The sequence below is a fragment of the Antechinus flavipes genome, chromosome 4 (genome assembly GCF_016432865.1).
Source record: "Antechinus flavipes isolate AdamAnt ecotype Samford, QLD, Australia chromosome 4, AdamAnt_v2, whole genome shotgun sequence".
NCBI classification, from domain to species: Eukaryota; Metazoa; Chordata; class Mammalia; order Dasyuromorphia; family Dasyuridae; genus Antechinus; species Antechinus flavipes.
The window spans coordinates 77,889,671-77,903,061 of NC_067401.1; the positions used below are offsets into that span (position 1 = coordinate 77,889,671).

The following is a 13,391-nucleotide window of genomic DNA, read 5'->3' on the forward strand; positions in this document are numbered from 1 at the left end:
ATCAGCCCTGAGTTCTTAGAGTTTTCTGGCAGGAAAAGTAGACCCATGTGACTAGTTTGTTGGCAATCTGCCCTTTAATATTATCTGCTCTCAGCTCGAGGACCACATCTGCTTCATGACATTTACTAAATGTCATGGATGTCCTGAAGAGGACCCAGTTTTCCCAGTCTTACTTGCCCCTCTCTTCCCTCACACCTAGGAGAAGAGGTTAAGACCAAAGGTTCATGATCTCACTTGTTTTCTCACTTTTTCCCCCTAAAACGGAAAACCCAATAGAGACAAATAAAAGGACAAAAATGAATGTCTTAAGAACAAAGGCACTTGATCCATTGTCCCAAGAACCTCTCAGATGCCCTGGAACAACCAAATGCAGTTATCCTTTCTACATCGTGACTTTCCCCATTATGGTTTTGACGTGCCGTGGGTCAGCATAAAAAATTAAATCGGAATTTGGAAGGAGTTTTGAAAAAGCTGCAGACACAGAAAAAGTTTTAAAATGCAGAAATACATAAAATGCATTGCAATATTGTATAATATCAACATGTTTTATCTTTTAATATGACCATAATTAAGACTTCTCTGTTATGCAGGGAAGACCAAAAAAATTTACATGGATTTTCCAGATCATGAGGCTACTATACCCTTAATCCCCATGATGTGTAAGAGATAACCGTAGTCTCTCAATCATCTTGACTTCTACAGAGTTACTACAGATATCAGCAGACAGTCCAGGGTAATATATGCAACCCATACTAGACTGTTATGCTGAGTAAATGCATTTTACCATTGCAAGGGATCCACTTTTCTAAAAAACATTTTGTCATTCTATCACAATCATACATAAAAGGAAAAGTTCCTCCCCCATCAGATTGAACCCTCTCTTGTCACAAAGATAAAACAGTTCAACAAAAACATGAACATAAAGACCATATCTAACAATATATGTGACATTCTGCTCTATATGGCTCTCTGCTAGGAGAAAGGAAGTATATCGTATTTATCTGTTCCTTGGGACCAATGTTGGTTTTTCAGAACTCAAGAGTTCAACTTCCTCTTAGAGATTTTTTCGTTTATATTGTCATTACATAGATAGGTTTTTTTTGCTTAGGCTCAAAAGCTTCACTCTTGTTGGATTCAAGAAACTGAAAACGTTAACACAAATTTCAAGGATTTAGAGACAAGAGGAGCCTCAGAAATCAGCCAGATCAATTGCCTTTTTAACTCTGATGATTGTTAACTATGTACTCCCATGAATTCCCCAAAGTGGGTCGACCCTACAAGAAATCTTGCAGAATTTTTACAAATGCATGCAACAAGTTAAGGGTCCTCCTTGTGATTTCTTGACATCGTATGGCTAACAATGGAGCACATGGGTTATCAGTTATTCTTTATTCTTGTTCTGTGACCAGCACATCTTCTTTTATGATTATATATTTCCTGGAGATATATAATAATATATAATATATAACATATATATTATGTATGCTGCTTATTTTGTTCAATTCTTCATCACTAACATGTTGCATTCTAGTCATGCTGATCACATGCTTCTCCGGTGCATTTTGGGTGATCTCTCAACTTTAATCTTTCTGGGATATGGTATCCCATTATTGTCAGTCCTATGGCTTTGCAATAATTGATCTGTTATCTCAGTGATGTGCATATTCCCTCAAAGGATGAAGATTGCAACCTACTCACTTTGTGAAATTCTTGTCCGTTTTCTCCTATAATTTTGCCACAAGTAGTCTAACCAGTATGCTGGAGTTTACCTTCATTTTCTCTTAATATCAAGAATAATCTAGTAGAACACAAGTTATTATAATAACTATAATTATATAATAATTATATATGTTATATGTTATATATAATTATAATAATTAGTTATTCTTCTTGCACAGCATAATTTCTTTGATGATATTTCCTATTCTGCTTTTTCTCTGTAGCTCTTCATTTGTTATACATTACAGTCTATTCATATCTACTTCTACTTCCCTCTGAGTAGTAAGCATTTATAATTATTTAAATACCTTTAGAACATGGTTTGTAGCTACACTAGCAGAGTAATGGTAATAAGAATATGGGCCTGTATTTCTGGGTGCACAATGTCTATCATATAGTAAGCAGAGTAAATATTTATTGACTGCTGAATGACTCGGGGTAATTAAAGGAATTTTCCAATCTTCCAAAGACAATCCAATCCATTGTCACCCTCCTGTTAAATTTTGGGCTCATTTTTATTCATTTGCAGTATATGTTCCATATATAGTTTAATAAACAGGCAGGCAGATAGATAGATGAACTCCATAACAACTCTTGCTCATATTTTGAGAAAATTCTTCATCCATTTTATTTTTCTTGTATGGATGGTTTTGAGTAGTTTTGAGTAGTTATGGATTTTTTGAAGTTATGTACTATTCCAAAGATTTGTGCAAACACAACATCCTCCCCAAACAAGAGCATCTCGAATACTTCTCACCATCTATAGGAAAACCCTCTTCAACATGACCATAAAGAACACCTTTAGGGATCATATGTCTCCTTATTTTACATGCTTCATCTAATAAGAATAATTAGAAAGTTGTTGAGTAAGATTAGGTATATTCACTTCCTGCAGGAAGTACCTTGTGAATTGATCTCTTAATGCCTTCACACTTGTGTAACCTCCAGCATGGATCTCTTCTAGTACAATTAGTCCAATCCTGTTACTTTTGGTATATTTGTTCTCTTTATGTATCACGACCATCTATTCAATGAGCACTTTAGGAACTGTGTAAAGTCTAAAAGTTATGGCTCTACTTCCCTTGATAATCAAAAACTTAAGTTACAAAAATTTTTGCAAATCATTTCCATCTACCTTTTGCTATTATTTCATTTTCATCATTAAATGCCTTCAGGATAATTATTTAATTAGATCTCTAACAAACTTATTTTCAGTTGATTTCCCACACATAATTCTTTTTTGTTTTATAAAGCAATACTACTCATAACTTCTTCTATCCTTCTATCTTTAAAAAGATTTTTCCAGTGAATTTGTATTCTCAATCAGTAGTGCCCGTGGCTACTCTATTTCTTTATGGTGGCAAGCAAATTAACTGTTTGCTAGGGAAGGCATTTTTAGGCTTTTTAAAAAATATCGTCTTTATAGTCATCAATTTATATTAGCTAAACTTTTGTTTTAAATGATCTTAAACAGTGTCATATCCTTTCTCGTCAATGTTATTTATTATTATCAATAACTTTTAAAATGTTAGTGCAGTATTCATTACATATTCTCTTTTCTTCTTTTCTATATTTCCTTCTAGCATTGTAGAAATTTTGACCTTTGCTCTAAAGTGGTGGTGGTTTGACTCTTGATGTAACACAATGATAGCTGATTCAGAAATGACTCCATCATTTCTTGTCATTAAAATATATTCATTTTCATTTTTTTTACAATGTTATTCAGTACTTACTATTTCCAGAGCCTGGAAATAAGAAAATATTCTTTAAGAAAGTATTTATAATGTATAAACATGAAGCTTTTATAATGCATAAGCATCAGGCTTCTTTGTAGTTTACAAGTCTCTAGTTTCTCTCAGTCTTTATTTCTGATCCATATTTTCCAATACATTTTTTCACTATCCTTATCTATGTCTACCTTTATATGAAAGTCAGCAAGTATCAAAGTATATACTGATTAATTTGGAGGATCTCAGATCTAGTTCTTCATGGAATTTTTCTAACTCTTTATCTTCTCCAACATATGGTCTTATATAAGCCGCAATTATTCTCCTGGTAGTCTTTTTTCCAAATATTTATTTTGAGTACCATGATATGAGATTACTGAATATCTCATGAAGTGATGCTTCTTGTTGCCTTTGGATGCATTACAAATTTAATTCTGCCTGACTCCTTTATTTGTCTCTCCAAAGAAAACCTGTAAGCCAACCTTACATTTAACTACACTCAAAGAAAGTCAAAATGATACAATTCAGTTCCTCTGGTAGTTTGATCACGCTTTGGACCTGACATTTGGAGTAGCAGGAGCTAAATTAAAGTTATAGTTGGGCAAGAAACTTCATGATTCTTATCACTCTCTGCCCACTTTTCAACTATTTTGCCAGTGAAACTGCAGAAATGGAAAAAAACTACACAATTTGAAGGCCATTTTGTATATTTCTTTGTTTTATGGGTTGCCATGATCTTAGAATTCATCATCAATTGACTAGGCAACTGCTGTTGATCCTTTTTGAACTTGGTCCTAGGGTCATATTTGAAATCTTTCTTACATAGTAGAACCTGCCATGACTTGCACTCTACTGTATAGCTTTAAATAGCATAGGGTCATCTCTATAAATTAAGGAAGCAAAATAGACCAAACTTATGGGTTGTCCATCCAACTCTATATCATAGTCTTAGCAATAGGAATTTTTTTTATCCATTTGTTTCTTCTTATATGCATTGCTAAATCAAACTCTTTTGAATAAAGTTGACTATCAGCCAAGAGGTGGGTCAGGGGGAAATTAGAACAATGCTATCATCAAGCAGGATCATCTAGAGAACCCCACTATCCATAGAAAATCCCTCTATGATTTGAATCATATATCAGACATCCTGTAGTGCATTGGATGGAATTCTGGACTTGGAATCAGGAAAACTCAAGTTCAAATACTTCCTTGTATTTGATACTTTGATTACTATTGATAGTATTTAATATTGATAGCTTGATTTACTATTGATAGTAAAATTACTAACTGTATGACCTATGGCAAGTCACTTAACTAAACCTCAGTTTCCTCATTTGTAAATGAGGGATTGGACTTAATGGCTCCCAGAGTCCCTTGACTTTATATAGTAGAGGGGCAGACCCTATTTCTGTTTTATATCTCAACTGATATTATCAATGTGACAATAGATTAAGAGCAGCTCTCAAAGTTAGGGGAACCTAGATTCAAAGTTCTGCCTCTGATACATACTGATTATGTGAGCCAGTGATTTAATCTCTCAGTACTTTAGGCAACTCTCTAAGACCATGAGTCACAAAGAAGGTGCCAGCCTGCACTGGGGAAGAAAGTTCTTCACTGGGAGTTCCCTACACTAATAAAATTACAAGTCTAGCTCTCTATCACTTGAATTGATCATCAGAGCATTGACATAGTAAATAATCTTTATTTTTCCTGTTTTCATAGACTCTTACATGATTCTGACAGATCCCTGGGAGACATTTGTTTGAAGAAGAGTTTTCAAAGTGATTTTTTTTGTTTGACCAAATCATATGCTTTTTTATAGCAAACAATCTGCACAATAGGATGGTTTTCACTACACTTTTCAGTCAATTTTGTGACTCAAGATATATTCTGCTGTAGGATATCATTAGTGAACCCTGATTATCCCCTTGCCATGAACTCATCAAAATTGCCCTCCAAAGTGAGTAGAACCAAGAGAATACTGTACATAGCAACAACAAGATTATGTGATGGTCAACTGTGATGGACTTGGCTCTTTTCAACAATGATAATTTGGGCCAGTTCCAATAGACTTATTTTGGACAGGGTCGTCTGCATCCATAGAGAGAACTATGGGAACTGAATGTGGATCACAACATAGTATTTTCACCTTTTTTGTTATTGTCTGCTTGCTTTTTTTTTCTTTCTAATTTTTTTTTCCTTTTTGATCTGATTTTTCTTGTGCAGCATGATAGATGTGGAAATATGTTTAGAATTGCACATACTTAATCTTTGAAAAGTGTCTTCCAAGTGTTTACATTATTCTCACCAAAATGGGAGCATAAATACAGAAGTCAATAATTACTTATAGCCTCTCAGTTATGGTTTTTTTGGTACAAATAAGGTCTAAGCTTTTCTGAGCCTTTAGATTCCTCCTGTCTTCTAGATATCCTGAAAATTAATCCCTAAAAGTTCTCAAAATTGGTTATCTACAATAAGGTCTTTGTGTATACTTGAGCTGACCTACTCAAAATTAGCAAGTATTTCTCTGCACAAAATTTTGCATAGGATTGACAAAATATCTGAATATTCTAAATTCCAGTATTCTTTTCCTTGAAGGGTTCTCTACATCATTTTTTTTACACAATAAAAACTTCACTCATGCTTGTCATTGTAGATTAAATTAGCCTGGAAAGCTCCTGGTTGGACTGTGTAGTATTGCTATCATGCTGTGGACAATTATCTTTGTCAAACTGAGCAGGTTTACTACCTATCATCACCACAAAACCACTTTTAAACCTCCTCTCTTTCTCCCCAGTCCTCCCTTAATCATTGTCATGTCTGACATTAAGTAGCAACCCCAAGAGGATGGATTTCTGAAACCATTATTGATCTGTCAAAGGTCCTGCTGTCCAAATCTTTAATCCCATATCGTCCATTTGTGTGGAGTCTTTCTCCCTTCCCCTTCACTGTTAATTTGGGAATAATGTTGCCTAAAGCATTTCCCTTATCACACCTCTAAAAAGTCCCAAAGGGCAACTTACTTTTAAAAAAGAAGCCATTCAGAATAGTTTGGAGCTCTTTGGCACTGATATCAGAATCCTAGAAAGGAGAATCCAAAGATTTCAAAATGTCAGATGAAACTGGAAATTTTATCATGGGAATCAGTTTAATCCAATTTTACCCTGTTTTAAAGCAACTGAAATCGTTCAAAAAATAAGTTCTCATTCATACCCAGGATTCTCAAAAAACTTAAGTTAAGATGGGTGCTGATGAAGATGGTAAATCCTATGTGTTTTTACAAAATGTTGTCATTCAAAATTTTCTGTGTTTGACAGAGGTTGATTATGTCTTATTTATTAAATCCCAAAACAGAAGAAGCAAAGGCTTCCTAGGGCTAGCCATTTAAAATCAGGAAGCAGAGATTCAGGAAAACAAATATTTTGTGTAAACTTGGGGTGATTAGGCAAATCCTGTTTAATAATTTCACAATTATATATTCCTTTATGATTTACAAAACAGAAGTTCTGTGATTTGATGCATTTCAAGTATTTTTTGTTTCCATCTTCCAAGCAAACTTTCATCATGAATGATCATTTGGGTTCTGGTAAACCTATGGACTCTATTTCAGAACAATGATTTATTGCCTGTAATCATAATTGAAAGAAATGCCAAATTTCAATTAGAAGGGAAAGATATAATTTTTTCTATTCCAGCTCATAAACTCCCTGAAATCTACCCATGAATTCTTTCCACAACTCTAGGTTAAGGACTTCTGGCTTAAGGAAACTTTTAAAAATAATCTTTAAAAATGTTTCGTGTGATTGTACATGTATAAACTATATTAGAGGGGGCAAGGAGAGGAAGACACAGGATTTGGTTCTGAAAACTTTTTTAAAGTTTAAAAAATTGTCTTAACATGTAATTGGGAGAAAAATAAAATATTATCTTAAAAAATTACTGAAGCAAGATAATAGAAAGGAAAGAACATTGGTCTTAGGATCACAGACAGGAGAGACCTGATTTTCAATTGCCTCCAGTTCTCACTGGCCTTTCAAACAGAAGCAAGCCATTCAATCTTTCTGAGCCTCTTCCTCCCCTGTAAAAATGGCAATAATGATACTTGTATACCTTCTTACAGAACTGTTGTGAACATCAAATTATAACATACAGCCCTTTGGAAACCTTAAGGTACTCATAAATGTCCATCAGTATTCTTCATTATAATAACTCTACAAAAAAAATTAAGTTCCTGGGCCTTTTTCAAGGAAACCAAAGTATCTTCATCTCTATGCATCAGTAAATCTAAAAATATATGCTGAACCTTTCTGAGGAGCTGGAGCCTTTGTTTCTTTCCATTTCTAAGGCCCCTAAGGCACCTTATTCTCTATCCAAGAGTAAAGCTTTTGCTGTATTTATGTGATTGCTTGTAAGTGCTATTCCCAGCTCTGTCCCTAACTTGCTTCATGGTCTCTGTGTTGTTGTGGTAATCAACAACCGAGCATAAGCTGGGATGGGAGGATCAATGGGAAGATGCTTTTTTTTTTTCTGTGAATGATGCAGGTACCCACTCTCAGGTACCCCACTGTACTTTGGTACAGGCTAAAATTCAAGAGGCAGAATGAACAGTTTGTCCTCTATGAGCAGGATCAAAAACAAAAGGGAGAGTCGAGCAGCATCTTCAGCATGTTAAACTCAGGGCAACTTGACTTAGTTCTCTTTCCCCGTGCACTGTGCTATTCTTTCTCCTTCTGAAGAGTATTGATTGAGAGAGAATTCAGATGCTGAAGCTCTGTAGCCAGAAGCCCTGCAACCGACAGGACCAATTTACAAGAGGAGGAAGACTTTTGGCAGAACCTGTGTGACTGGGATTTGCTATTTACTCGAGAGAGAGAAAAGAGATAAAGTACCCCAGAACGACCAAGCCCTAGAGAACCATATGGGAGTATTGGTCTGTGAACTGCTAGGATGCTCATGATAAATTCTCAATGATGAAAAGGACCTGGAGATTCAAAATGAGTTATGTCAGGAGGAGGTGCCTTCTTGAGGTGAACAAAGGCTCACTCCTTTTTCATCCCCAGGAGGGCTAGGGAAGGATGGGGAAGAAAAGGAAAATAAAAATGCTTTAAAAAAGAGGAAGCATATTATAGTGCAGTGGTTCTCAAAATGTGGTCCAAAGAATTCTGGGGGGTTATAAAACCCTTTCAGAGAATCTACAAATTCAAAATTAGTTTTTTAAATTTCTAATATGGTAAATATCTATAAATATAACCCACATAAACAGATCCTCAATAATTTTAATAGGATCAAGACATTGAGAACAAAAAAATTTAATAGGATCAAAATATTGGGAACAGTTGAGAACAAAGAACCACTGATATAGTAGATAAGAATGCTGCACTTGGAATCAAGAAGGTATAGGTTCAAATTCCACTTCTGATACTTGAGAGATATGACCCCAGACAAGTTCTCACTCATAAAATGAACAGGTTAAACTAGTAGCCTAAAAAGTCCCTAGCTTATCATCTATGATCCTTGAAATTATTCACAGCAGTCTTCCTCATTCCCATATTCACCACTCACCTCTCCAGAACCCTTCTCAAAAAGATTCTTGAATTGGTCTTCTATTTGTTCACTGGGATATGGCTAAAGGGAAGGAAAAATGCAGTTAAAACACATGCTGATTAGCCCAAGGATGAGGACAAAGATAATGAATGAAAGACCAGCTCCAATTTATGTAAAGTGTTTTGCTAACCTTAGAGCACTACAGAAATATGAGCAATTATTATAGTTATTATTGGGGAGCAGAAATCTAGGAGTCAGCTTCTTAGGGAAGAGCAGAAGGGAATTCCCCTGACTCTTCAGCATTGGGGAAAGGATAAATTATCTGTAGAGAAATTAACCTCAGTCAGCAAGAGGTTCCCATGAAATCTAGGGATCTGTCCAGAGTTGAACAGTTCTAACCAGGCAATATAGGAAAATCCCATATAGCGAAGAAAACAATAACAATAGCTCACCTTTATGTAATGTTTTAAGGTTTATAAAATACTTTCTTCACATGAGAATATTAAGGAGAGTTTCAAGGAGCTAAAAGCCCCTCCTGTAATTCCACTCAGAAAAGAGATGAAGATACACAAGTTTCCCCCAAGAGATAGCTAGGCAAAGGGCGAGTTACCCTCTGAATAACATGTCTGAGTCAGTGAATCAATTAGTATCACTTATATTGTGTTGAAAGTCTGCCTTATGATCTCTTCCCTCCCTACACTACCACTACCAGCTGTGTGATCCTGAGAAAGTCATCAATTCTCAGCCTCAGTTTCTTCATCTGTAAAATGAGGGAGTTGCACCTGATGGCATCCAAAATCCCTTCTAGCTCTAAGTTTAATCTTAAAATCCTTGCAAATCACTTAACCTTAAAGTATCATAGGAATTCTCTAAGGCATAACCATAAGTTGCAGAGAAGATACTAATGCGCTTTGGTTCCTCATCAACAGATGTCTGTAGGAGGGAAACTGAGGAAACTGAGTCAAAGAGGGTTAAGTCAAACATCTGAGATTGAATTTGAATTCAGGGTTTCCTGATTTTCAACTCAGCATTCTACCCATTGTGCTCCCTAACTGTCTCTATACAATAGGATGGAAGGATGTTGCATAACTGGACTCTAGTTTTCCCCATGGTGTTTTTCTTCTAATTATCTCAAAAAAGGTATGTGACTGAGGGATGACAAAAGGGCACAGATCCCAAGATTTCTGTGAATGGATAAATGAGTGAAAGAAAAAAAGGAAAGAAAGAAAAGGCCTATATGCCAGACCACTTAGAATACAAAAAAAGACTATCCCTGACCTGAAGGACTACATATATATATGATCCATATATTTATATGGAGAGAGAAGACATCTGGAGAATGATAGTTAGGATGTTTCTGCCATACAAAGCGCATGTTTATATATGGTATTTGGTTTATGAGTGTCAGAAGCTCAGAATGTTGGCAATTATCACTGGACTAACTTCCACACAGGGACCCCCCCCCCCCGCCAAGGAAATGTTCGTGTCTGTAGAGAGACTCAGAATAACCAGAAAAAAGAAAGCACAGGGGAAGGAATACATGCATTTGCCAATAAGCATCTTTGATAAGAAACTCCTAATGATGAAGACTGGATATTACTTGGATTAAAAGGTCAAGAAATGATCTTGTGGATCTATGGCAAGAAGATCTTCCACATCGAATCTTTGCCAGGGGAAAGAATATGCTACCTGTGAAACCCAGCCAGCAAAAACAAAACCCAACCTCAGTAATGTGGGGGAGATGGCTGCAGTCATACGTGTCTCCATCTGTTCTCTCTTTGTTCTCTACCAGGGGATCCTTTAATTTCTGATTGGACATAGAAGCAGACAAAACTGGGGCTACAAAATAGGAACCACTGATGCTACTCCACCCCCAGAACCCTTATGTCTCTTCCTGAAATATCACTGCCCATACGCAGGACTCAGCCCAGCTCTCAGGATGCTCCATCCCAAAGGGACAACAACATGAGCTGAGCAGCATGGGTCTCCTCATTAGAATCAAACTATCACCATCCAGGGACCAACCACATACAAAAGGGACAGTTAGCAGCTCTATCCTGAAGCTCCAGATGCCAAAGCTTTTCTGTGTCTATAAAATTCTGCTCTTAATCTCATATCCTCAGGAGCTTTTCCAAACTGACTCTTCCCAGATGATTCCATTCACCCTAGTCATAGACTCACTAGTCTCAAAATAGGGAGGTGCTTTAGAGTCCAGCCTCTTAAACTGCTGATTCATGATCCCATATGGGGTCTCAGAACTGAATGTGGGGGTCATGATTTATTATCAGTAAAGGTTTGATTTGTATACCTATTTCATACATCTATATACCCGAAGTCATGTAAAAATTTCTCAGTGAAAAGGATTGCAATTGGAGAAAGTTTAAGGAGATTTCCCTTAGAGGTCATATATCATGTATTCACGTCTGGCAGCAAGGAGATACAGCTGAATTCTGAACTTGGAGTCAGCAGGACTTGAATTCAAATTGCCCCTCAGATATATACTGTGTGACCCAGACTGAACAAGTTACTTACTCTGTATCATCCTCAGTTGTCTCAACTATAGACAGGGATAATAATAGGATTGCATCATAGAGTATTTGAAAATGAGATATAGAATGAGATATGGAAGCAGATTGCAAAATACTACATAAATGCTTTCTATTTACATGCAGCTTAAAAGGTACAGAGAATAAGGGGCTATATCTGGATTAAAGAAGACCTGAGTTCAAATCTGGATTCAGACACTACTATCTGTGTATGACTTAGACAAGTTACTTAACCCTGCCTGCCTCAGTTTCCTCATCTGTAAAATGAGCTGGAGAAGGAAATGGCCAACCACTCCAGTATCTTTGCCAACAAAACCCTGGATGAGAACACAAAGAGCCAGATGCGACTGAACAACAAATCACAAGTTAAGGACAATGTTTATTGCTCTTCCAACAATTATTGTCTGAGAAGCATCCCTAGGAACTAGAACCCCAGCTTGGAATCAGGAAGACTTAGATCCTAACTCTGGGCACCATGGGAAAGCCAATTGCTTGAGAGTTTCCCAAGACCTGGGCCATTCCCTAAGCTCATATGTTACCCAACAAAATGAGATCACAAGTCTGGATAAAAAGAAAAGGGAAAAAAAGAAATGTCTGGTTTTGTTTGTTTTTTCATTCCTCTACCATTCATCCTCCATGAGACCTTTCAAGGGCAGGGACTGAGACCGCTCCTTCCTTTACATTGTCCCTCGGTGCTTGGAGTGTGCTTAGCATGTGGTAGATTTGTGAGAGGGAGTGATAACAGATAGGAGCTCTCATCACTCTAGCCTGTGGAAAGGACATCGAATTGTGCTCCCCTAGGGACAGCCAAGACCTTTGGAAAGACTATAGCATCACAGGTCCTTCCAGGACTCATCTAACCCAGCCAAACAAACTTATTAACCTTTATTTGGACTTCCATTAACATTATCCAAAATAGATTCCAAGAGAAATATTACCCTGCCCCCAAAAAATAAATTTATTTTAGTGCAGAGGTTTTGAAATCTTTTTTGTGTGATGTATTTCCAAAATTGAAATGGTGCAATGGATATAGCACAGATCCTGAGTTCAAATCCAGCCTCAGACATTTACTAACTGTATGACTCTGGGCAAGTCACTTAACTGCCTCAATTTTCTCATCTGCAAAATGAGCTGGAATAGGAAATGGCAACCCCACTTCAGTATTTTTGCCAAGAAAACCCCAAATGGGGTTAGGAAGAGTTGGATACAACTGAAATGACTAAAAAACAAACAATTTCTGGAAATTAGTGATATTTATGAATATTTTGTTGCCCATATTTATAATTGAAGGATATGTCAAACTCAAATTAGAGGTTAGTAGAAAATAAAGTTTCCCTTTTCCCATCCAAGTTCACAGAAGACCCTGAAATCTATCAATGGACCCCTTGAGGGACCACAAAGCTTAAATTAAAAACCCCTAGTTCAGAATGAGTGCTTACCTCATAGGGATTTCCAGCCACCATGTCCCCAATTTCCCTGAAACACAAAAACTCACAGGAATAAAATCAACATAAAAAGGTCAGAGAGTTCAGATAAAAATTGGTCTTTTCTGAGGTTGTTCTGAACTTTGGGGAGGTGGGATGAAGAAAAAAGAAATTTTCTTCCTAAGCCTGCTGTCTAATTAATTTTATCAACTAAACCTTAAGTTCCCTTAATAACAAAGATCCTTTCTCCTTTCCAAGTATCCCTTGAGGTTATCCCCATACTAAAGGCACCAAGTATCAAGTTTAATCAGTTCCTTCAAAATTTCTAGGATGATACTGTCTTTTAACCCATGGACCACTCTATTTCATGACTAAGAACACAAGTTATTGCCCTTCTCTTTCTCTTGGGACAATCCTTTGCCTAGAAATGT

At 36.4% G+C, this 13,391-nt stretch overlaps 1 protein-coding gene across 1 annotated transcript in view; it reads right to left on the reverse strand.

Annotated features, from left to right (window-relative positions):
* Positions 1 to 13,391, reverse strand: part of CAPN8 (calpain 8) — a 112,466-nt gene that overhangs the window by 14,925 nt on the left and 84,150 nt on the right. Inside the window, exons 12-14 of the mRNA XM_051993374.1 lie at positions 12,976 to 13,012; positions 9,009 to 9,071; positions 6,470 to 6,527 (exon numbers count right to left, since the gene is read on the reverse strand). Coding sequence (XP_051849334.1) covers positions 6,470 to 6,527; positions 9,009 to 9,071; positions 12,976 to 13,012 — 158 coding nt within the window. The remainder of the gene's footprint in view (positions 1 to 6,469; positions 6,528 to 9,008; positions 9,072 to 12,975; positions 13,013 to 13,391) is intronic.